This window comes from Chiloscyllium plagiosum, unplaced genomic scaffold (genome assembly GCF_037043375.1).
Source record: "Chiloscyllium plagiosum isolate Xiang-an unplaced genomic scaffold, Cpla_swu_hap1 HiC_scaffold_23, whole genome shotgun sequence".
NCBI lineage: Eukaryota > Metazoa > Chordata > Chondrichthyes > Orectolobiformes > Hemiscylliidae > Chiloscyllium > Chiloscyllium plagiosum.
The window spans coordinates 17254643-17277675 of NW_028270161.1; the positions used below are offsets into that span (position 1 = coordinate 17254643).

General features: G+C 41.9%; 1 protein-coding gene across 1 annotated transcript in view; it reads left to right on the forward strand.

Annotated features, from left to right (window-relative positions):
- Window positions 1-23033, forward strand: part of col7a1l (collagen type VII alpha 1-like) — a 432947-nt gene that overhangs the window by 86662 nt on the left and 323252 nt on the right. The window contains exons 19-24 of the mRNA XM_087999395.1: window positions 2481-2720; window positions 6933-7072; window positions 10660-10783; window positions 11875-12018; window positions 16547-16716; window positions 18835-18972. Coding sequence (XP_087855521.1) covers window positions 2481-2720; window positions 6933-7072; window positions 10660-10783; window positions 11875-12018; window positions 16547-16716; window positions 18835-18972 — 956 coding nt within the window. The remainder of the gene's footprint in view (window positions 1-2480; window positions 2721-6932; window positions 7073-10659; window positions 10784-11874; window positions 12019-16546; window positions 16717-18834; window positions 18973-23033) is intronic.

Sequence of the window (23033 nt, forward strand, 5' to 3'; positions counted from 1 at the left end):
CCCATTCGTACATCAATCATTGACCTACACTGGCTTCTGGTCAAGCAACAACTCAATTTTAAAATCCACATTCTTTTTTAATCAAATCCCTCCATGTAGACCCTGGCCCTCCTATCTGTATAACCTGTATCACCTCCACGAACCTCTGAAATTTCTGCAGCCCTCTAACTCTAAGCATTTGCAATTCCACCAATGGCAGCTATGTCTTCAGCTGTCAACTCATGGAACTCCTGTTTTAAACCTCTCAGTCATGCTATCCCTTTTTATTTCTTTAAAATGCTCATGAAATCCTACCTTTTTAATCTGACCTATTATCTTCTTAATGTGATTTTGTGTCCCAGTTTGGTTGATAGCAGTTGATCCTGGCACCATATCAATGTAACTTTTTTTCATTTAATATGACATAGAATCATAGAGTCATAGAGATGTACAGCATGGAAACAGACCCTTTGGTCCAACCTGTCCATGCCGACCAGTGGGTAAATGTTCTGTCATTGAGGAATATTGAGAACTAAGTGTACATCAAGATAGAAACAGGATACTAGATGTCTTCTCACACTTGCACTCACCAATTCCATGTGTAATAAATTTGATACACTCCATAAGCTCTTTTTTTCCCCATTTGATGCTGCTTTTAAGAGCATAAGAGCACTGAATAAGATGCTTTGAAAATTGTCTCAATTCCCCTAACTAGCCTATATATAGGAATCTGGAAGGGCATCACTGGAATAAATGTACAAAGCAGTAATTCCGGGGTCAGGCAGATTTAGGAAGCAGCCTGCAATGTCATAGAATAGCCACCAGAGGGCAAAAAGGCAAACCGGTGATGTTAAAGCACTTCACCTGGAAGTGCACTAAATATTCAGATTAATCTACCCAATTCAAATGGTTGCAAATACATTTCAACTCTGTATTTACAGATCTGTAATTAAGATTGAGTTCTTGTAATCCTACATTTCTATTGCTTTTTTAGTTTTTAGGCTGTTTCCGGTGCAAGGCTTCCCAGCAGCCCATACTCGCTTCACAACATAGTCTCAGGCCTTGGCTAATTCCCGACTGGAATCAGGGATGGAAAAATAGAAAGGACCCAGCACCCCTCAACTTTTCCCAAGGTGGTGGAGGGTCAAGAATTATAGTCATAGAGGTGTACAGCATGGAAACACACCCTTCGGTCCAACCCGTCCATACCGACCAGATATCCCAACCCAATCTAGTCCCACCTGCCAGCACCTGGCCCATATCCCTCCAAACTCTTCCTATTCATATACCCATCCAAATGCCTCTTAAATGTTGCAATTGTACCAGCCTCCACCACATCCTCTAGCAGCTCATTCCATACACATACCACCCTCTGCGTGAAAACGTTGCCCCTTAGGTCTCTTTTATATCTTTCCCCTCTCACCCTAAACCTATGCCCTCTAGTTCTGGACTCCCCCACCCCAGGGAAAATACTTTGTCTATTTATCCTAACCATGCCCCTCATAATTTTATAAACCTCCAGAAGGTCACCCCTCAGCCTCCGATGCTCCAGGGAAAACAGCCTCAGCCTGTTCATCCTCTTCCTGTAGCTCAGATCCTCCAACCCTACAACATCCTTGTAAATCTTTTCTGAACCCTTTCAAGTTTCACAACATCTTTCCAATAGGAAGGAGACCAGAATTGCACGCAATATTCCAACAGTGGCTTCTTGGTACTAAGGGAATGATGTGCTAGTGGGAAAAACTAGCAATACTTAGAAATGAACACATTGGCTAACTAAAACTCCATCTTGAAGCACATAAGATGAATTGGGAGTAAAGTAAAACTCACAAATGACACGCACTGGCCTGACTTGTCTTGTAAACTTCATAGTGGAGTTCCATTGCATCCGACATGTCCATTTCCAGGTATTGCTTTTTTTAAACTGTTTTTACCTTCCCTCTGGTCTGGCACTAAATCATTTCCATTCATTCCAACATTTGTCCAAAATAATAATGTAACCCAATCCCTGGCAATCCACCCATACTGTGGATTAAATTTGGGAGCTGGTTCAGGAATATGTGGAAAATCAGGAATTTTTTTTAAATAAGATGGTTTAAATGTTAAAGACCTAAAGTCAATTTGTTGCAATCTTATCTTAATCAAAATTTAGGATAATAAAGTTCTTTATAAAGTAAAGGCTGGTCTGCAAAAAAAGTTATAATAAAACAAAGATCTGCAGTTGCTAGAAATCTGAAACAAAAACAGAAATTGCTGGAGAAACTCAGCAGGTCTGACAGCATCTGTGGAGAGAAAGCAAAGTTAACGTTTTGAGTCTGGTTCTGAAGAAGGATCATTGACTCAAAACATTAGCTCTGCTTTCTCTGCATAGATGCTGACAGACCTGCTGAGTTTCTCCAGCAATATCTGCTTTTGTTTAAAAGAATGATTTTACCTAAAAAAAGTAATTGCTGGGATTCAACGGCATTGAATGAAAAAACTGGTTCTCTATGTTTCCACAGGCACCAAAAAGATAGCAAAACCAGTTGTTATTTCACCAGTCACCGAGGTGACCAAAATTGCCCCTGCTTTCATGTCCCGGATAGATACCGCTCGACAAACCATCAGCCGAAGCAAGACAACTTCAGCGCCTCCAACCCACACCACACCCATCAGGAAGGTCACTGCTACCACCAGCCCCACCACAACCTCTGCCGCTGCCAGGAGGCTCTCAGCACCTCAGGCCATGCAGGATGGACCTGGTAAGCCAGCTACCCAGTTACAGGTTAGCTGAGGAAAAAAATATTTTCTGTTCATTCTTTGACGGCTCCTGGTGATTTCTGTCTCCTGGAACCAGCTCTTTTCATTAAACTGATCATCTCATGAGTGATTAGAAAGTATCTACGGAAACAAAGGGTAATAGCACCCAGCGTTTAACGTAATAAAAAGTTGTGAATACTCACATAGACAGAGCAGTGTGGACTAGAAGTGGATCCCCTGGAAGTTAGAGATGAATTGAGCAGTTTTCAAGATCTTTAGGAAACCTGATAAGGTAGTTTGGGAGAAATTATTTCCACTTAGGAACAGACATAAAAACAAGAGCAGGCCTTAATACACAAGGTGGATCTATGGAGTAAAATCATTGATCAACCATGATTTATTGAATGGCAGACCAAGCTTGAGGGGCTAAAAGGCCTCCTCTTGATTCTGTGTTCCTTGGAGAATTAGGACAGTTGACTACGAATGAATGTCATTCCTCTTAGAGTCATAGAGATGTACAGCACGAAAACAGACCTTTCAGTCCAACTCATACATATCAACCAGATATCCCAATCTAGTCCCACCTGCCAGCACTTAGCCCATATCCCTCCAAACCCTTCCTATTTATATACCCATCCAGATGCCTTTTAAATATTGCAATTGTACTAGCGTCCACCACTTCCTCTGGCAGCTCATTGCATACACTTACCACCCTCTGCATGAAAAAGTTGTCCCTTAGGTCTCTTTGATATCTTTCCCCTCTCACTCTAAACCTATGCTCTCTAGTTCTGGATTCCCCAACTCCAGGGAAAAGACTTTGTCTATTTATCCTATCCATGGCCCTCATAATTTTGTAAACCTCTATAAGGTCACCCCTCAGCCTCCGATGCTCCAGGGAAAACAGCCCCAGCCTGTTCAGCCTCTCTCTGTAACTCAAATCCCAGGGGGTCAGGGGAGGACAGGGGCTGACGGGGGTGCATGGGGGGCACGGGGCAGCTGGGTCAGGGGCACGGACGGTGGGTAAGGGCTGATTGGGGCCGACGTTGTGGGCAGAGTTGGGAGGTGGGTAAGGGATGGACAGGGTGCGGGTGTGGGAGCAGACAGGGGTGGTTGGGGGGTGGATAGTGGGCCACAGGGTGGGGCCTTGCACTTGGTGTTCTGCTGCCTCGCCTCCTGAATGGGGAGCAGACTAAGCAAGTGTGTCAACCCCATTGAACTGATTGGGGGAGTGGTGGTGGGAGGCTTCAGCAATGCTACAAATCCCTTCCTCACAAGTATGTCTCTGCTCAGAAACAAACCCTGAGACAGAGAGAGGGAGCAAGGCAGGCAGAGCGAGGAAAAAAGAAACTTCAGAAAACGCCAAGCCCCAGAGGAGAGGCATTGAATCAATTAACTGAATAATTAATTATCCAAACGAAATATTGCCCGTCCATCTTGTTCGGATAATTGAGGTTCCTTTCTATATAAAACAGTACATGCTTTCAATGTAATGTTGACATAAGATGCATCCTTCAGGATTCCTGATTAAGGGCTTTTGCCCGAAATGTCGATTTTCCTGTTCCTCGGATGCTGCCTGACCTGCTGTGCTTTTCCAGCACCATTCTAATCTTGCCTCTAATCTCCAGCATCTGCAGTACCCACTTCCGCCCTGTCTATAGATACTGCCAGACATTCCGAGTTTCTCCAGTCCTTTCAGTTTATGTAACTTAAATTCTGCCCTTTCTAAAATCCCTGCACGTGTATAAGCAGATACACAACGAGATAAGGTAATAATTTGGAGATACCGGTGTTGGACTGGGGTGTACAAAGTGAAAAATCGCACAACAGCAGGTTATAGTCCAACATGTTTAATTGGAAGCACACTAGCTTTCGGAGTGTCACTCCTTCATCAGGTGGTATTATGAGTGGGGAAGGAAAAACAACAGGCAGGGTTCTGGCACCAATCTGGATCAAAGATGCTGATAACTTGTTTTCATTTGGCTTTTTCCAGTTGTCCAACTCTTCACTGATGGCATGAGGTTGCCGGTACACTGTTTCTCAAACTTTCATTTCTCCTTTCAGTGTCTCTGAGGGTGGTTCTCCATTTTCCTTTCAGCTGGTGGTTTGCAGGGAGAGCAAATAACAGAGAAATGGTCAGAAAGAGTAACTAACCACTCTGGTTTTATTTCGCTTCTCCACGTCCAGAAAAAAGAGAGATGGGTGTTCTCTCTTCACAGGCTGGATGTTTCTGAAGTATTATATACACACAAAGTTATAGCACCCTGCCAAGGAACCAGTCAAGAAGTTGCTAATATGCTGAGCTCTCCCAAAACAACAACTAATTGAAAAGCCAACCAAAAGACTGCCTCTGGGCAGAATTGTCCTGAATACACGCAGGAAATGTTGATTTGTCTGGAACTCTCCACCACTGCTCCAGTAAGACAATGTGTATATATATATATATATATATCAATGTGCTCCAGTAACTTGTTTTTCTTTAAAACTGCTAACATCTTTGTATAGTTTCCTTGGTTCAAAGCAGTATATTTTCCCATTTTTAAATCACAGTCCAACAAAAAATGGGCTTTACAAACAGATGACGAAAACAAAATATCTTCAGAGAGACTGTTAGGGTATTCTCAGTGAATGAAAGATTGAGAATCAGTGGACCCATCATCAACAAAGGGTTGGAAGGAGCTGAAAGAAATCAAAAGGAACTGAAGGAAAATAACTCATCAAAGCCCATGATGTGGACTGGGGCCAGAACTGAACTTCTCTGAAGTTTTTTTCCCCTTCTGCACACATAATATTTGTGTCTTGTCTCTGTGTAACTGTTCGTATGTGTAATGGTCACCACATTACAGGAAGGATGAGGAATCTTTGAAAAGGGTTCAGAGGAGATTTACTAAGATGTTGCCTGGTATGGAGGGAAGGTCTTATGAGGCATGGCTGAGGGACTTGAGGCTGTTTTATTAGAGAGAAGAAGGTTGAGAGGTGACTTAATTGAGTTATTCAAGATAATCAGAGGGTTAGATAGGGTGGACAAGGATAGCGTTTTTCCTCGGATGGTGATGCCAGCACAAAGGGACATAGCTTTAAATCGAGGAGTGATAGATATAGGACAGATGTCAGAGGTCTTTACTCAGAGAGTAGAAGGGGTGTGGCATGCACTGCCTGTAACAGTAGTAGACTTGCCAACTTTAAGGGCATTTAAATGGTCATTGGATAAACGTATGGATGAAAATAGAATAGCGTAGAATAGATGGGCTTCAGATTGATTTCACAAGTCGGCACAACATCAAGCGCCAAATGACGTGTACTGCACTGTAATATTCTATGTTCTATGTGTATGGAAATTTTAAAAAAGGGTAGAGTTTAAGCTGTAGAGTCTTAGGATGGCAATTTATGTTTCCTTTTTTGCCTTTGGTTAAAAACAACTTATTGGCAATAAATAGTTACTTACTTGTTAATGGAAACACCTGGTCAACATATTTGTTTAATCTGAGATAGGTAGAATTGGGGCAATTTAGTGGTTTCAGCAAAGTTTCAATTTTGTGATGACTCTGGGAATAGAGGTGTTTGATTTCCAGTGCACCAAGTCCAGTGAGTACTGATAATGTGTCATCCATTTTAAAACACCTTAAACAGAAATTATTTTCACAGAAATATAGTCAATAAATCCTTTACTTTGCAACTATAATTATGCGATAGAGGATTATAAAAATGTCAGAATACCATAACAAGATAATGTATGAATAAAAATTACACAGGGTCTTTGTTCCTCATTCGAGAACAAAGTTTTATGAAACTTCTATTGAGAGAAACTGGGAAAAATTTTCAAGAACTTGCTACTCCTTCTCCATTCTGAGGGGTACAAACTGAATGTATTTGGCAAAAGGATCATGAAGGGATGAGGAAAAAAAATTATTACACAGCGAGCAGTGATCTTGAATGGCCCATTGGAAATGTTAATGGAAGCAGGTCCAATAGTAACTTTCAAAAGGGATTTAGATATAATGTTGTTAAGAAAAATGTGTAGAGATGTGGAGAAAGAATTAGGAGAGCTGATACAGGGATGATAGTTTCAAATTGTCTGATTCTGTAAAAGATAGTGGAATTGCCAATTAGTTGCTCCAATTTGGAGACTCGGAAATATGAAAGGTTTATAGACAAGTAGGCTTATATACGGATATTCTTGCTCAATTCTGACTACTCTTTGTTTTCTCCTTTATCAGTTTGCGGCAGAGCCAAGGCCGATATAGTGTTTTTGGTGGATGAATCCTGGAGCATTGGCCAGAATAACTTTAATAAAATTCGGGACTTTCTCTTCAGGATTGTTTCATACTTCCCGAAGATTGGACCTACAGGAACCCAGGTAAATGGAAGTATCCTACACTGGTGAGTCTGTGGGAGCAGGAGACATTCAAGTAAATATTTTATGCTTTCTTATTACATTATGTCATATAATTTGGAAGAAAAGAAAGTTATTTAGCCCATGTATTCTCACCTTGGTATCTTGGTAGACCCTTTCCCATGATCCTTCCCCCTTCTTGGGAAAGGCAAAGAAGCAGACAGTCATGTTTATCTCTGTTAGGTTTCTTCTTCAATTTTAACTAGGTTGCCTGGTGAACAAAGGAAGATCCTAACTCGATGCTCACTCCCTAAAGTTTTACCTTCTTCCTGCCATGTTAATGTAGTTTTACAACGATGTGCCTAATACCTGCTTGAGGTTTACAAGAATTCCCTATTCACTGCCATCTGTGGAAAGCTGGGCACAGCTCGATCTCTCTGAGATAAATAATATTTGCTCACATTGAACTTCACCCTCAGCTCCCACAGATTAAATGAGTGGCCTTTCATTTTACTTTTCCTTTCGCCTTAATGAACCTATTTAAGTTATTGATGACCTTAATAATAATAGAGAACTGAATCAGATTCCTGATAAGTCTATCTTTCCCTTCACCCTAGCCACAACCATCACCTTCCCTGGATATGCCTTGTCTCATTGGAGGGACAGATCCAGCAAAGGTGGCAACATAGTTGGGATGGAATTGCCTTGGGAGTTCTCAACATTAACTCTGGACCCCACAAAGTCTCATGGCTTCATATAAAACATAGGCAAGGAAACATCCAGCTGATTACCCATGTACCTTCTTCCTTTGGCTGATGAATCAATACTCCTCCATGTTCAGCAACATATGGAGAAAGCACTGAGGGTGGCAAGGGTGCAGAATGTACTCTAGGTAGGGCGATTTCAATGTCCACCACTGAGTGGCTTGGCGGTAGCACTACTGATCAAACTGGTCAGGTCCAAAGGGACATCGCTGCTAGACTGGGTCTGCAGCAGGTGGTGAGGGAACCAACAAGAGGGAAAACATACTTGACCTCATCCTTACCAATCTGCTGACTGCAGATGCATCTACCCATGACAATATTGATAAGAGTGACCACTGCAGAGTCTTTGTGGAAATGAAGTCTCACCTTTGAGAATGTTGAGAATATAACCAACAGATCAGATCGAAGCCCTGCCATTCCTGCCGCATCCAGTCATGAATGGTGGTGGACAATTAAATAACTCACTGGAGAAACAGGTGCCACAAATATTCTCATCTTCAGTGGTAGAAAAGCCAACATGTCAGTGCAAAAGATAAGACTAATGCATTCTCAGCCAATCTTCAGCCAAAAGTGCCAAGTGGATGATCCATTGTGGCCTCTTCCAATGGTCCCCAGCGTCACAGATGCATGTTCAGCCAATTCGATTCATTCCACGTGATATCAAGAAACAGTTGAAAGTACTCAAAACTGCAAAGGCAATGGGCCTGACAGCATATCTGTAATAGTACTGAAGATTTTTGCTCTAGAACTTGAGAATTCACTACCCAAGCTGTTTCGGTACAGTTACAACAATGGTATCTTTCCAACAATATGGAAAATTGCCCGGGAGTGTCCTGCATCCAAAAAGCAGGACAATCCAACCCAGTCACATCTCATTCCATCAGTCTACTCTCGATCATTAGTAAAGTCATGGAAGGTATCATCAACAGTGCTTTGAAGCAGCACATGCTTTGCAATAAGGGCCACTCAGCTCCTGACCTCTACATAGCCTTGGTTCAAATGTGGACAAAAGGGCTGAATTCTGGAGGTGAGGTGAGCATGACAGCCCTTGACATCAAATATACATTTGATCGAGTTTGGCATCAGAACTGTAATCAATGGGAATCATGGGGCAAATTCTCCATTGTTTGGAGTCATACCTGGCACATAGAAAGATTTTTGTGGTTGTTGGAGGCCAGTCATCTCAGCTCCATGACATATCTGCAGGAGGTCCTCAGGGTTGTGTCCTAGGCTCAACCATCTTCAACTGCTTCATTAATGACATTACCTCTATCATAAGGTCAGAAGTGGGGAATGTTCACCGATCATTGCTCAATGTTCAGTACCATTTATGACTCCTCTAAAGCGAAAGCAGTCCATGTTCAAATGTCACAAGATCTGGACAACACTCACGCTGACAGGCGACAAGTAACATTTGCACCATACAAATGCCAGACAATGACTATCTAGAGATACAATCTAGCCACTGCCCTTGATATTCAATGGTGTTGACATCAGCATCCTGGGGGTTACCATTGACCAAAAACTCAACTGGACTCACCACATAAACACAATAGTTACAAGAGTGGGTCAGATACTAAGAATACTGTGGTGAATAACTCAACTCCTGACTTCCAAAGCTTGTTCATCATCTCCAAGGTACAAGTCAATTGCCTGGACAGATTCAGCTCCAGCAACACGCAAGGTGCTTGACACCATCCAAGACAAAACAGCCCGGTGATAGACACCACATTCACAAGCATCCATTCCCTCCATCAGTAGTAGCAGCATGTACTATCTACAAGATGCATTGCAGCAAGATCCTTAGACAGCACTTTCCAAAACCACAGTCAGTTCCATCTAGAAGGACAAGTTCAGAAGATACATGGGAGCCCTACCACCTGCCACTTCCCCTTCAAGCCACTCAGCATCCTGACTTGGAAATGTATTGTCATCCTATCACTGATCAAAATCCTGGAATTCCCTCCATCGGGGTATTATGGGTCTTCACACAGCACATGGACTGCAGCAGTCCCACAGGTGAATACAAGAAAATCACAGGATGGCATCTATCACCACAGCATGTTGTCCTTTTCTGTACTACCCCAGTGCTAAAGTATCCTCCTTGAGTTGGATAGAATGCTAAATGAGGTTTAACAAGGCCCTAATATCTGGCTATTTCAGTGAACTTGCAGCTCAGGAGTAGGTTAACACTTCAGAGCTCCTTATGTCTGACCAATACTTGATACTGAATACATGTTATCAGAGTCAAAGGATATTAGAAAATACAGCTGTTGAAGTGGCAACCTGACCCGCCAAGGCTTCCCACATAGAGTTTGATTAAACAGAAGTGGTATCAACATTTTCTCCTCCTGGAGTGAGACCAGCTGTGACAGCCTAACTGTCATCGAGCTGAGTTCAGTTGACTATTTGTAGACCAGTTATTGAGCTTGTTATCATCCTGGCTGAATGACACATTTTTCAGTGGAACCTTTTGACCTGCTTATATAGAAAAAAAATTCCTTACACATGGAGAATTTGGGAAATTAGTCCGACTAACAGTACTGTGCATCTCCCTACACCCCAAGGACTGCAGTGGTTCAAGAAAACAGCATAGCACCACCTTATCCAAGGCAATTAGAGATGGGCAATAAATGCTGACCCAGCCAGTGACACCCACATCCAATGAACAAATAAAACAAATTTATCCTAATCAGGTTACGATTTTGCTGATTATCCATTCTTCTCAGCTGATGGATCTTTCACCATCTAGCCAGTGATAATTTAATGTGTTTTTCACTTTGAAGTTGCTAGTCGGTGTCCAGTTGGTATTAATTCTTGATGTGGTTCCTTTTCCTTTTGCAACAGGTTGCTGTAGCTCATTACAGTGATAATCCCAGGCCAGAGTTCCAGTTTAGTCAACACAAGGACAGGAATTCAGTATTGAGAGCCATCAGAGCAGTTCAATATCGAGGAGGCAACACCAGAACAGGTGAAACATTCCATACATTTATCAGTATGAAGTAGGTAGTGGTAGAGGATGATACCTTTCTTGGCTAGAAAGGGATTGTGCATTTTTGTTTCTTGAAAAATAAGGTCTCATGCTTGTTTGGTATAATTAATGGTGTAATCATTCAGTTACACAACTTGATAATTTCTGTATTGGAGCCATTGAATATTATTCTTGATCCTGTAAAGCATTTTTCCTTCATGTACTGTATATTATTTTATGTTTATAATCCATCAGACTTAGAATTATAGAATCATACAGTACAGAAAAGGCCCTTTGGCCCATCATGTCCATCCCACTAAAGCTACACAAAATCTATACTAGTCCCACTTTCCAGCTCTAGGCCCCTAGCCTTAAATGTTATGATATTTCAAGTTCTTAGCCAAGTACTTTTTAAAGGTTGGGAAGTTACCCACTTCAACGGCCCTCTCAAGTAGTGCATTCCAGATCTCTACCAATCTCTGAGTGAAAAAACATTCCTCTCAAAACTTTTGTTAACACCATCTACCAACATTATATCTCCACAACTATTATTCTTTCACCACCCAATTCCTGTATCCTTTCATCAATTATCTCCATTACCTGTCCTGACACATTATTTAACTCCATTACGAACCCTCACAGAACAGTATTATTCTGTATTATTCTACTTTTGGCTTGAATTATTATTTTTACGTGAAACACATCTGTTACATTGATGTTCAATCTGCAAATAACCCAATAGTCATTTACTTAAAATGATCTTAAAATGGAATCTATTTAAAGCACCAGCATCCTTCCTTATCTAAATATATGGCCATGCTTCCTTGCACCATTAACCAGCTCAAGTTGCCATTGGTATTGCCAATGTTGAGCAGTTTGGACTGTATTTCTCTAGGTAATATAATCTAAGAGATTTGAATATAATTTCCAGTTTCTCTGTGCAAAGAGTGATTCCTTCTTTGAAATTTATGAGTGACACTGCAGAGCTATCTGACTTTGATATGGATCTTATCTATTGCTTTTACATGAGGAAACACATCATAGTATGTACTTGTCCCTAGTTCAGTGTTGTTTTTCTCTTGTTTTCCCAGCTAGAGGCATTGGTTATGTATTAAAGGAGTTATTCCAGACAACGGCTGGAATGCGACAGAATGTCCCACACATTCTGGTGTTGCTGACTGATGGACAGTCACAGGATGATGTGGAATTGCCAGCAAGAGTGGCGTATGGTCTAGGTATTGTCCTCTTTGAATGTTATCTGTCAACTAACTGTTAATAGCTTGCATCTCCTCACATAGCCAGGAATGACAATTATTAAATGTAATGCTTATAGTTAATGAGAACCTTTAAATTACTTTCATTACATTGGGAAAGGTGAAACTATGTCATAGAATCCCTACGGTGTGGAAGCAGGCCATTTGGCCCATCAAGTCTACACCAACTTTCCAAAGAGCATCCCACCCCGTCCCTGTCACCCTGCATTTCCTCTGGCCACCCACTTATCCTGCATATCCCTGGACACTATGGGTAATTTAGCATGGCCAATCCACCTAACCTGCACATCCTTGGACTGTGGGAGGAAACCAGAGTGCCTGGAAGAAACCCACCCAAACAATGTGCAAATTGTACACAGTCAGTCACCCGAGCGTGGAATCACACTCAGGTCCCTGGTGCTGTAAGGCAGCAGTGCTAACCACAGAGTCACTGTGCCATTCAGCAGGCTGGCAAACTCAGTATAGGAGTGGGATCTATTATCTTCTTCTAGTCTATATATACATGCATGTACAAATCAGGATTGGATATAGTTTGGAGCAGGACTTGAAATTGATGCTATTCCTAAGTATTCATTGTCCTTGTTCACTTGCAGGATAAACATTAGGTTTGTGAGGTGCTCTTGAAGAAGCTTTAACAAGATGAGAAGTGATTGCAAAAGGTTTATTGTGGAAAGATTAGGTTGAGGGTGTTTGGTTCTGTCCTTGACACAGCAAAATTATCACTTACTGAATTATCTATTAAGCTAAACTCACTGAGCTGAGGATATGGACATATTCCTGTTATTCCCTAAACAGTGCCTTCCACACCTAAATCATCAGTCAAGGGAAGATCAAGAAGTGCCAAGTAAATATAATGTTTTTAAAACAGAAGAAATGATGCAAGGTTTGTTAATCTTTGAAATTGTCTTACACAGAAAGTCAAGATTAGAGTGGTGCTAGAAAAGCACAGCTGGTCAGGCAGCATCCGAGGAGCAGGAAAATTGACGTTTTGGGCAAAAGCCCTTCATCAGGACTGAAAGCAGGGATCCTCCAGGGTGGAGAGATAAATGGGAGGGAGGGGGTGAGGCTGCGGAGAAGGTAGCAAAGAGTACAATAGGTGTATGGGAATGGGGATCCTCCCACATCCTCCAGACCGAAGGGATAACCATGGGCACCCATATGGGCCCCAGCTATGCCTGTCTCTTTGTCGGCTACGTAGAACAGTCCATCTTCCGTAGTTCCACCAGCACTACTCCCCACCTCTTCCTCGGCTACATTGATGACTTCATCAGTGCCACCTTGTACTCCCACGAGGAGGTTGAACAGTTCATCAATTTCACCAACACATTCCACTCCGACCTTAAATTCACCTGGACCATCTCTGATACCTCTCTCCCCTTCCTGGACCTCTCTATCTCCATCAATGATGACGACTTGACACTGACATTTTTTTACAAACCCACCAACTCCCACATCTACCTGGATTACACCTCTTCCCACCCTAACACCTGCAAAAATGCTATCCTGTATTCCCAATTCCTCCACCTCCGCCATATCTGCTCCCAGGAGGACCAGCTCTACCACAGAACACACCAGATGGCCTCCTTCTTTAAAAACCACAATTTCCCTTCCCACGTGGTTGAAGGTGCCCTCCAAAGCATCTCATCCACATCCCGCACCTCTGCCCTCAAATCCCACCCCTCCAACCGTAGCAAGGACAGAACCCCCCCTGATCCTCATCTTCCACCCATATCAACCTTCGCATAAACCACATCATCTGCCAACATTTCCGCCACCTCCAAACGGACCCCACCACCAGGGTGATATTTCCCTCCCCACCCTTTTCCACTTTCCACAAAGACTACCTGGTCAGGTCCATGCTGCCCAACAACCCACCCTCTCCCCTCCCCTGCCACCGTCGGAATTGTAAAACCTGTGCCCGCACCTTCCCCCCCTCCCCCCACCTCCATCCAAGGCCCCAAAGGAGCCTTCTACATTTACCAATGTCATTTATTGTATCCGTTGCTCCCGATGCGGTCTCCTCTACATTGGGAAGACTGGACGCCTTCTCACAGAGTGCTTTAGGGAACATCTCCGGGACACCCGCACCAATCAACACTACCGCCCTGTGGCCCAACATTATAACTCCCCCTCCCACTCTACCGAGGACATGCAGATCCTGGGCCTCCTCCACCACCATTCCCTCACCACCTGACCCCTGGAGGAAGACCACCTCATCTTCCGCCTTGGAACACTTCAACCCCGGGGCATCAATGTGGACTTCACCAGTTTCCTCATTTCCCCTCCCCCACCTTACCCCAGTTCCAAACTTTCAGCTCAGCATCCTCATGATCCTCATGATGGGCGGCACAGTGGCACAGTGGTTAGCACTGCTACCTCACAGCGCCAGAGACCCGGGTTCAATTCCCGACTCAGGCGACTGACTGTGTGGAGTTTGCACATTCTCCCCGTGTCTGCGTGGGTTTCCTCCGGGTGCTCCGGTTTCCTCCCACAATCACAAAGATGTGCAGGTCAGGTGAATTGGCCACGCTAAATTGCCCGTAGTGTTAGGTTAAAGGAGTAAATGTAGGGGTATGGGTGGGTTGCGGGTCGGTGTGGACTTGTTGGGCCGAAGGGCCTGTTTCCACACTGTAAGTAATCTAATCTAATCTAATCTAATCTAATGACCGGTCCTACCTGCCTATCTTCCTTTCCATCTATCCGCTCTACCCTCCTGTCTGACCTATCACCTTCATCCCCATCCCCATCCACCTATTGTACTCTTTACTATCTTCTCCCCAGCCCCAGCCCCACCCCCATCCCATTTATCTCTCCATCCTAGAGGCTTTCCGCCTCTATTCCTGATGAACGGCTTTTGCCCAAAAAGTTGATTTTCCTGCTCCTCGGATGCTGCCTGACCGGCTGTGCTACAAGAATCACGGGTCACATTTAGGAAACAAAAGTTAAGGCCACAGTCAGATCAGCAACAGTTTTATAGAATGCCGACCAGATTGAAAGGGCTGAATGTCCAGTGGTGACTCCTATTTTTGATGACCTTAAACTAGATTGGTTGCTTATTGTGCACATCTGATAGCCAATCAAAGACAGGCATTAGTAAAGACCTGGATAGAACACAACCATCAGGTCTGCTACCAATTGGTCGTGGATTGGTACAAGAGACCATAAAGAAGGAAGAGGGCAAATTAGCAGGCAAGAGACAAACATAAAACTAAAATCATAATGGGCCAGGCAGCATCCATGGAGAGAGAGAGCAAGCTAACATTTCTAGTCTAGATGACTCTCCGTCAGAGCTGATGGGAGGGGACAGCATTTATGCAATAGTGGAGGGATGGAGTGCTGGGGGAAAAAAGGTGTTGATAGGGAAAATTAAGTGATCCCTATCACTTAATGGTATTGAGTTCACAATCTTAAGGTGTTGAACTCAATATTAAGTCCAGAAGGTTGTAATTCTCCAACGTTGTAATATTGCAATATTCCAGCAAATCACAGCACAAACTGGAAGAACAACATCTCATCTTCAGACTCGGCTCTTTATAACCTTCTGGACCTAATATTGAGTTCAGCACCTTCAGATTTTGAACTCAATATCATTTCTTCCCTTTCTTTCAACTTTGCTTATTCTCTGTCACTGCGTCCTCTCTCCCCTCTCCCCTACTCCAGTGGAACCATCTGTTCTTTACAGTCTGGCAGTTAGACACCCCATTGTTCTGCCATTCTCACGTTCCAATCACTTAATCTGCACTATCAACATCCTTTCTATCCCTGGTGCTCCACACCACCAACTGAACCCCCTCCCCCAACCCAACTATAGTATAAATGCTGTCCCCTCCACACTTCATGTCAGCACTGCTGGAGAATCATCTAGACTTGAAACGTTAGCTTGCTCTGTCTTCACAGAAGCTGTCTGACCTGCTGTAATTTCCAGCAATATTTGTTTTCAAAGTACAGATTCCAGCATCTGCAATAATTTGCTCCTCTAAAAATAAAATCTTCTGCTTATTGGAAATAATTCTCATATTTTCATAGTTCCATGAAGGCTTATAATAGACTAATTAAAAAGAAACTGTTTTCTGTGACAGATGGGTTAGTAACCAAGGTCACAGATTTAAGGTAATTAGCAAAAGATTGAGAGAAATCACGAATATAAGAAAACGACACTGATTGTTTTTAAAGTGATCAAGAATGTTCTGCCCGTAATGATGTGGGAAGCAGGTTTTAATAATAATTTGCAAAAAGGTTACTTGAAGTGGAAAAAATTGCAAGCCCCTCTGGTAAAACGGGGTGATGGGGATTAATTGGAAAACATAGAGGCAAGGGGCTTCTGAGCTATGCTGTACATTGTGTCCTATTACAGAATTATTGCAGTGATATTTTAATTAGACAGAAGAGTAAAAGGTTGAGTCTGATGATAAGGAACTAATCTAATCAAGAGATCCATGTGACTTCACAAACCATGAGACAAATTCTCAAGCGTGAAATAATCTTTCAGGTATTAAGGTCATCTCTGTGGGGATTGCGAGTGCAGATATGGAGGAACTCAAAAGAATCATCTACCGTGGGCCCCAAAATAATATATTTTTCGCGAGCACGTTTGATGATTTACCATTGATTGAAAGAGAGCTGGTCGAAAGGATCTGCAGTGAAGCCTCCGTGACTGAGGTAGGAATTGCTTGCATCTTGTTTGTTCACTTCGTTACATCATCCATACATTTTGAACTCTGCAGGTCAAAGATTAAGGAATGGATTAGGGGAGGCACAGGTCTCTGGGGCTTTAGTTATGTGGAGAGACTTGAGAAACCAGGATTGTACTCTTTTGGTTAGCTAAGGTGAGATTTGATAAAGATGTTCAAAATCTTGAGTTTTGATGGACTAAAATGGAGAAAATGTTTCCAGTGGCAAAAGTATAGGTAACCAGAGGATGCAAATTTAAGGCAAAAGACTGTATATTTTTACAGAAAGAGTTGTTACGAGTGTGAAAGGCTGGTGGAGGCAACTTCAGTAATAATTTTCAGAATAGAATTGGATAACTAACGTTTATATTATATAAGTCAACTTTTTGGGCCCAAGTATTTATCTTAAAAAGGTCAAGGTTTGAATTTCACTTGAGTGATAATTTTGAGCATTTGAAATACATGCATGTTCCTGAGTGTGATGATGCATTTCAGGTCATCCACTTTCTTATTATTTTAGGTTGGAAGTGAAGGAGCATTTATGACCTGATTGGCACCATTTTTGAGTGGCCTATTCCAATCTCTGAAATTCTGTCCCACTAACTCACTTCCTCCTCTTACTGTTCCTCTTCTGAGCTTCCACTCATAGCGAAGGCTGAAAAGAGAAAACATCGAGTGGACAGTTTGTGAATGAGATTGAGAGTCAACCTTCATGAGAAGTGACCAGTAAATGCAACTAGAAAGACAATGGCAACTTTTCATCAAGAATCTGGGATCAACTTATATATGAGAAAAGTGAAAAGTTAAGGATATTTTGGATCGCATGTTGGGGTTGACATTTACACAATATAAACAATTATATAGCATAAATAATACTTAAAGGAGAAACATTTGTAGAGCTTTGGGGATAGGGTAGGAAACGGAGCCAATTGGATAACTCTTTGAAAGGCAGGCACAAGAATTCAATGAATTCAATGAATATTCTGGATGGCACTAAAGGAGCAGACGATAATAGCTGCTGCTTGGTGAGATGGTATTCTGCAGATCTAGCAAGCTGTACTGTGGAATGCTAAAACACAGATTCATGCCCGTATCTCCTTCCTATCACGGTTCAGTTTGCTCAGCTGGCTGCATGGCTGGATGCAGTGAAACCAAACAACATGAGTTTAATTCCTGTACTCGCTGGTGTCACCACCTCCTCAACCTCTCCCATTGCCTGAGGCATGGTGACCCTCAGGTTAAACCACTACCAATCATCTCTGCCTCATGAGAGAGCATATCTCCTGGACTGTGGTGACTTTAGTCAACATTGGGAATCACCCAACAGCTGTTTCCCATTGAAATTGCATGGGGTAGGACTCTTAGGGCACAGTCAGTCAATGTTAGCCTATACGTTCTCACCTGACAACTGTGGAAAGACCAGGGACTGAGGTTTTCTTATCTGCTTGACTACTATCTTTTCAGTTGTGACAATGAAGACCAGACTGAGACTAAGCAGTTAAAAATATGGAACATTCAAGCCAGGAAGCTCATATTGATTCTTTAATCCATTTAAGAATCCAACAGTTATTTTGCATTGCCCTTAGTCAATCTTGGTATACATTGCAAGCTCTACCAATCCCTGTCTACGATTTCTGAATGTTGCATTTGAGGCCGTTAATTGGCAGGGTGTCATCTATTCAAGGTCTATTCCAGAGCACATGCTTTCTATCTGTTTAATGCCAAAAGGACTTTTGGCCACCAGAGATAAGATTCAGAAATCAAGTACTCACAGCATTTTGGGGTTAAATTAGATGGAACATTATCAGATTATGCACACAGTTTCCCAACACCTCTTCCCAACAGAGCTATTTGCTGGTATTTTGTAAAGGGAAAGTTAACCTTTCAATGTGAAGTAGTTGCTCTATAAATTATGTTTAACTTGAAGTTTCCTCTGTTAATCTCTGGTCCTGATGCCCTGGTTTAGTACAGAAAGCTTATCCATAAAACTACTGTGAGTTCCTTACAAAAACAATCTGATATTACCCATCAGAGCATTTGTTTCCCTTCTATTGTTTTTTTGTTTGGGTTGCTGTGCTTTATATCTGATAATTTATGTGTCTTCTAGTATCCTATACAAGGTGGATCTGAAACCAGGTCCAACATAGATAATCAGCAAACAGAATCTATAATATCCAAAGCCTCCAAGCATGAAGTTGAAGATGTCAGAAAGCCTGAAGGTCCCTGTGCATCACACTGCTTGAAGGTGAGCTTCTGAACAATATGATGCTAAATGACAATTCAGTCAGTTCTCCATCACAGGAGTAGAATTCATCATCAGCTGGGGAGTAAAATAGGTGGTTGTGGGTCTGCTGACAGTTTCCATACAATGTTCACTTTCACTTCCACTATTTCACTGAGACGGAGTGCATAAGGGATGTCCTGCCCACTGTCTCCTCCATCAATGTGTAGCTGAATTTTGCTTGCACTCTTACTAGATGGCTCTAGACAAATTGTTCACGACACAGTGAAGGGTACAATACAAAATGCCAACCTTCCCAACACTGCATTATCCAGGAACATATTCACCAGGGGCATTTCTCTGAGTGAACCACATCACTGAGGCATCAAGCAAAATATTTTATTTTCAGTTTATTCTAGAATTTTAATTAGTTATAACCTTTGTAATAAAAATGGAGAAAAAGAATGTTTGACTGGACAAGGTGGTTGAGGTGGGGAGGAATATAATCAACAGACTGAGGTCTTCTACCGCAAAATAGCCATGGACTATGTGAGCAAAGAAAGCCTTTGCACTTAGCTCAAAGTATCTTTATTGGATGAATATCATCTCCTTTTTAAATACATTGAAGAATACAACATTTGATTTGACATAGTTCTACTTCCAATAAGGAGGTGCTGATACTGGGATTTTGGGTGCTGCAATCATTGGTCATTGTGGCCCTTCAATTATTCATTTTACTTTCATTAATTTTAATGAATTGATTTTCTTTCAACAGCATGCTGAAGCATATACATGAACTTCTGACCTGCACATCCCGTCACAAACCTTAGTGTGCAAATCTAAAGAAGTTCCACTGAAGAAGTGTTTAAGGCTGAGGAATAAATTACATTGTTGTAACTTGATTAAGTTTTTGAGGAAGTGACAAAGAAGATTGATGAAGGCAGAGCAGTGGATGTGGTTTATATGGACTTTAGTAAGGCATTTAACAAGGTTCTGCATGGTTAGCAAAGCGAGATCACATGGAATACAGGGAGAGCTGGCCATTTAGATACAGAACTGGCTTGAAGGCAGGAGATAAAGGGCGGTGGTGGAGGGTTGATTTTCAGTCTGGAGGCCTGTGACCAGCAGTGTGCCACAAGGATCAGTGCTGGGTCCATTACTTTTTGTTATTTGTATCAATGATTTGGTTGTGAATAAAGGAGGTTAGTTAATAAGTTTGCAGATGATACCAAAATTGGTAGTGTACTAGAGAACCAAGAAGATTATCTCATTGTACAATGGGATATTGATCAGATGGGCCAATGGTTCAAGGAGTTTAATTTAGATAAATGTGAGGTGCTGCATTTTAGTAGGTCAAGTCAGGGTAGGACATATACACTTTTTTTTTTTTTTTTTTTTTTTATAGATATTTTTATTAGAAATTTAACATTTTTACAAGTTTACAAAAATAAACAAAACTCTCAGATATAAACATTGATATACAATTAGCTCAAATATACAATAGCCAAAATTTGACAACAAAAAAAAACAAAACAAAACAAAACAACAAAAAAAAAACCCCAAAAAAAAAACAACAAAAAAAAACAAACAGACAAAACTCAACTATCTACTAATCTAACCTACAACTAATCAGGGTGTATATTTAAGTCTCTTACATGCTCGGGATGTGTTAACATCAGATATGATAAAACCCGTATTCGTGCGGGATTCCTCCCCCGAGGGGCCGCGGACCAGCCAGGTTCGTGGTCTCAATTAAATAAAAGCCCTTGTTAGGATAGCCGAAATATCTGTATTTATGTAATTCAAAAAGGGCTGCCATATTTTATAAAATAATTCGGTCTTTCGGTGCACCATATTTGTAAGGAAGTCAAGGGGAATACATTCCATAATTAGTCTGTGCCAATTTGAAAGTCCAGGGGGGCCCTCCGCCACCCAGTTCATCAAAATATTTTTCCTTGCACAGAAAGAAAGAATAGAAAATAGTCTCTTCCCGTACGTGTCCAGGGAGGGAAAGTTCGAAAAGCCCAAGAGGAGAGATACGGGGTCCACTTTTATTTCCGTTCCTAAAATTTCTGTCAGGGTACTTGCTACTTTAGTCCAATATCCACGGATCTTATGACAGGTCCATAAGCAATGTACAAGAGTGCCCACCTCTATTTTGCATTTAGGACACATTGGAGATGCTCCTGCCTTAAATTTTGCCAATCGGACCGGTGCTATATGGGCCCTATGAAGTATCTTCAGCTGGATAGCCTGGGTTCTGTTACAAATAGTAATTCTTCTAGCATTTTCCCAGATATCATTCCACGTTTCTGTGGAGATTTCTAGTCCCAGATCCTGATCCCATGTTTTAAGCAGATTATCCATATCTCCCGATACTTCATCATGTAGCAAATGATAAATATTACTGACGGAAGATACCCCCACTGGTCGTAGGACACTACATTCTCTATCGGATTTATAAAGACTATCTAATAACGTAGTCTTCTTCTGTATAAAATCTCGAATTTGAAAGTATCGAAAGAGGTCTCCATTGGGTAATCCGAATTTCTGACGCAGCTGTCCGAAAGACATCAGGACCCCATCTTTAAATAAATCCCCAAGACATGAGATACCCCTGGCTCTCCAGAGTTTAAAAGTGGCATCTGTTAATCCCGGTTGGAATCCCCATGCTCCCACTATCGGTGCATAGGGGGATGTTTTATGTGAATTACCCTCATTTTGCCGCATTATATTCCAAGCCTTGATTGTATTCAGTATTATAGGGTTTTTACAGTGATCTGTAATGATTTTCCTCTTGTCTGAGAATAAAAGGTTAATAAGTGGGTATTTTACTTGAGAAGCCTCGATGTCCAACCAGATTGATTGTGGATCAGACAAGGCCCAATCAGCTATATAACTTAATAGGGAACTTAATTGATATTTCCTAAAATCTGGGAAGTCCAATCCACCCCTTGCCTGTGGAAGCTGTAGCTTCTTCAGCTTAATGAGGGGTCGCCTATGGTTCCAGATAAAGGAACTCAGCCAGCCGTATAATTTACATAAAGCTGTCCTCGGCAGCATCACCGGAAGCATTCTCATAGGATATAGGAGACGGGGCAGGATATTCATTTTGATTAATGCTATTCGACCCAGCCAGGAAATTGGCAGGTCTCCCCATCGCTGGAGGTCCTGCCTTATCCTTTCCAATAAATACACAAAATTAGCCTTATACAACTGACCAAATACTGGAGTAATAAAAATGCCTAAATATAAGAAACCCTCCAGGGACCAGCGAAAGGGAAAAAGGGAACCGTCCGCTAAGCGGGGTATCACAGCAAGGCCACCCATTGGCATAGCTTCCGATTTTGAAAAATTAATTTTATAGCCTGAGAATGCACTAAATGTATTAATAACTTGGATTAAGCGAGGTATGGACATCAAAGGGTTACTGAGGAATAGAAGAACATCATCTGCATAAAGGGTAATTTTATGTTTACCTGTACCAATCCTTGGGGCCACTATGTTAGGATCAGCTCGTATAGCTTCTGCTAGTGGTTCAATTATTAGCGTGAATAACAATGGCGAGAGGGGACATCCCTGACGGCAGCCCCTACCCACACTGAAGCTATCCGAGCCTAATCCATTGGTAACCACAACTGCTTTGGGATCACTATACAATGTTGAGATCCATTTGGTAAACACCTGTCCAACACCAAACCTCTCCAATGTGTAAAACAAATATGACCATTCGACCCTATCAAATGCCTTTTCCGCGTCTAATGAAACCACTACTCCTGGTATCTTTCCCTGATGACAAGCTTGAATCATATTCAGAGCCCTTCTAACATTATTAGATGATCTACGGCCCTTAATAAACCCCGTCTGATCCTCCTTTATAATATGTGGCAGTATCCTTTCTAATCTCAGTGCTAACATTTTAGAGAGGATTTTAAAATCTACATTTAGCAAGGATATTGGTCTGTATGATGTACAATCTTCTGGGTCCTTTCCTTTTTTGAGGATAAGAGAGATATTTGCCTCTTTCAGCGAAGGCGGGAGACAGCCCTGACTATATGCATAGTTATACATGTCCATAAGTGGAC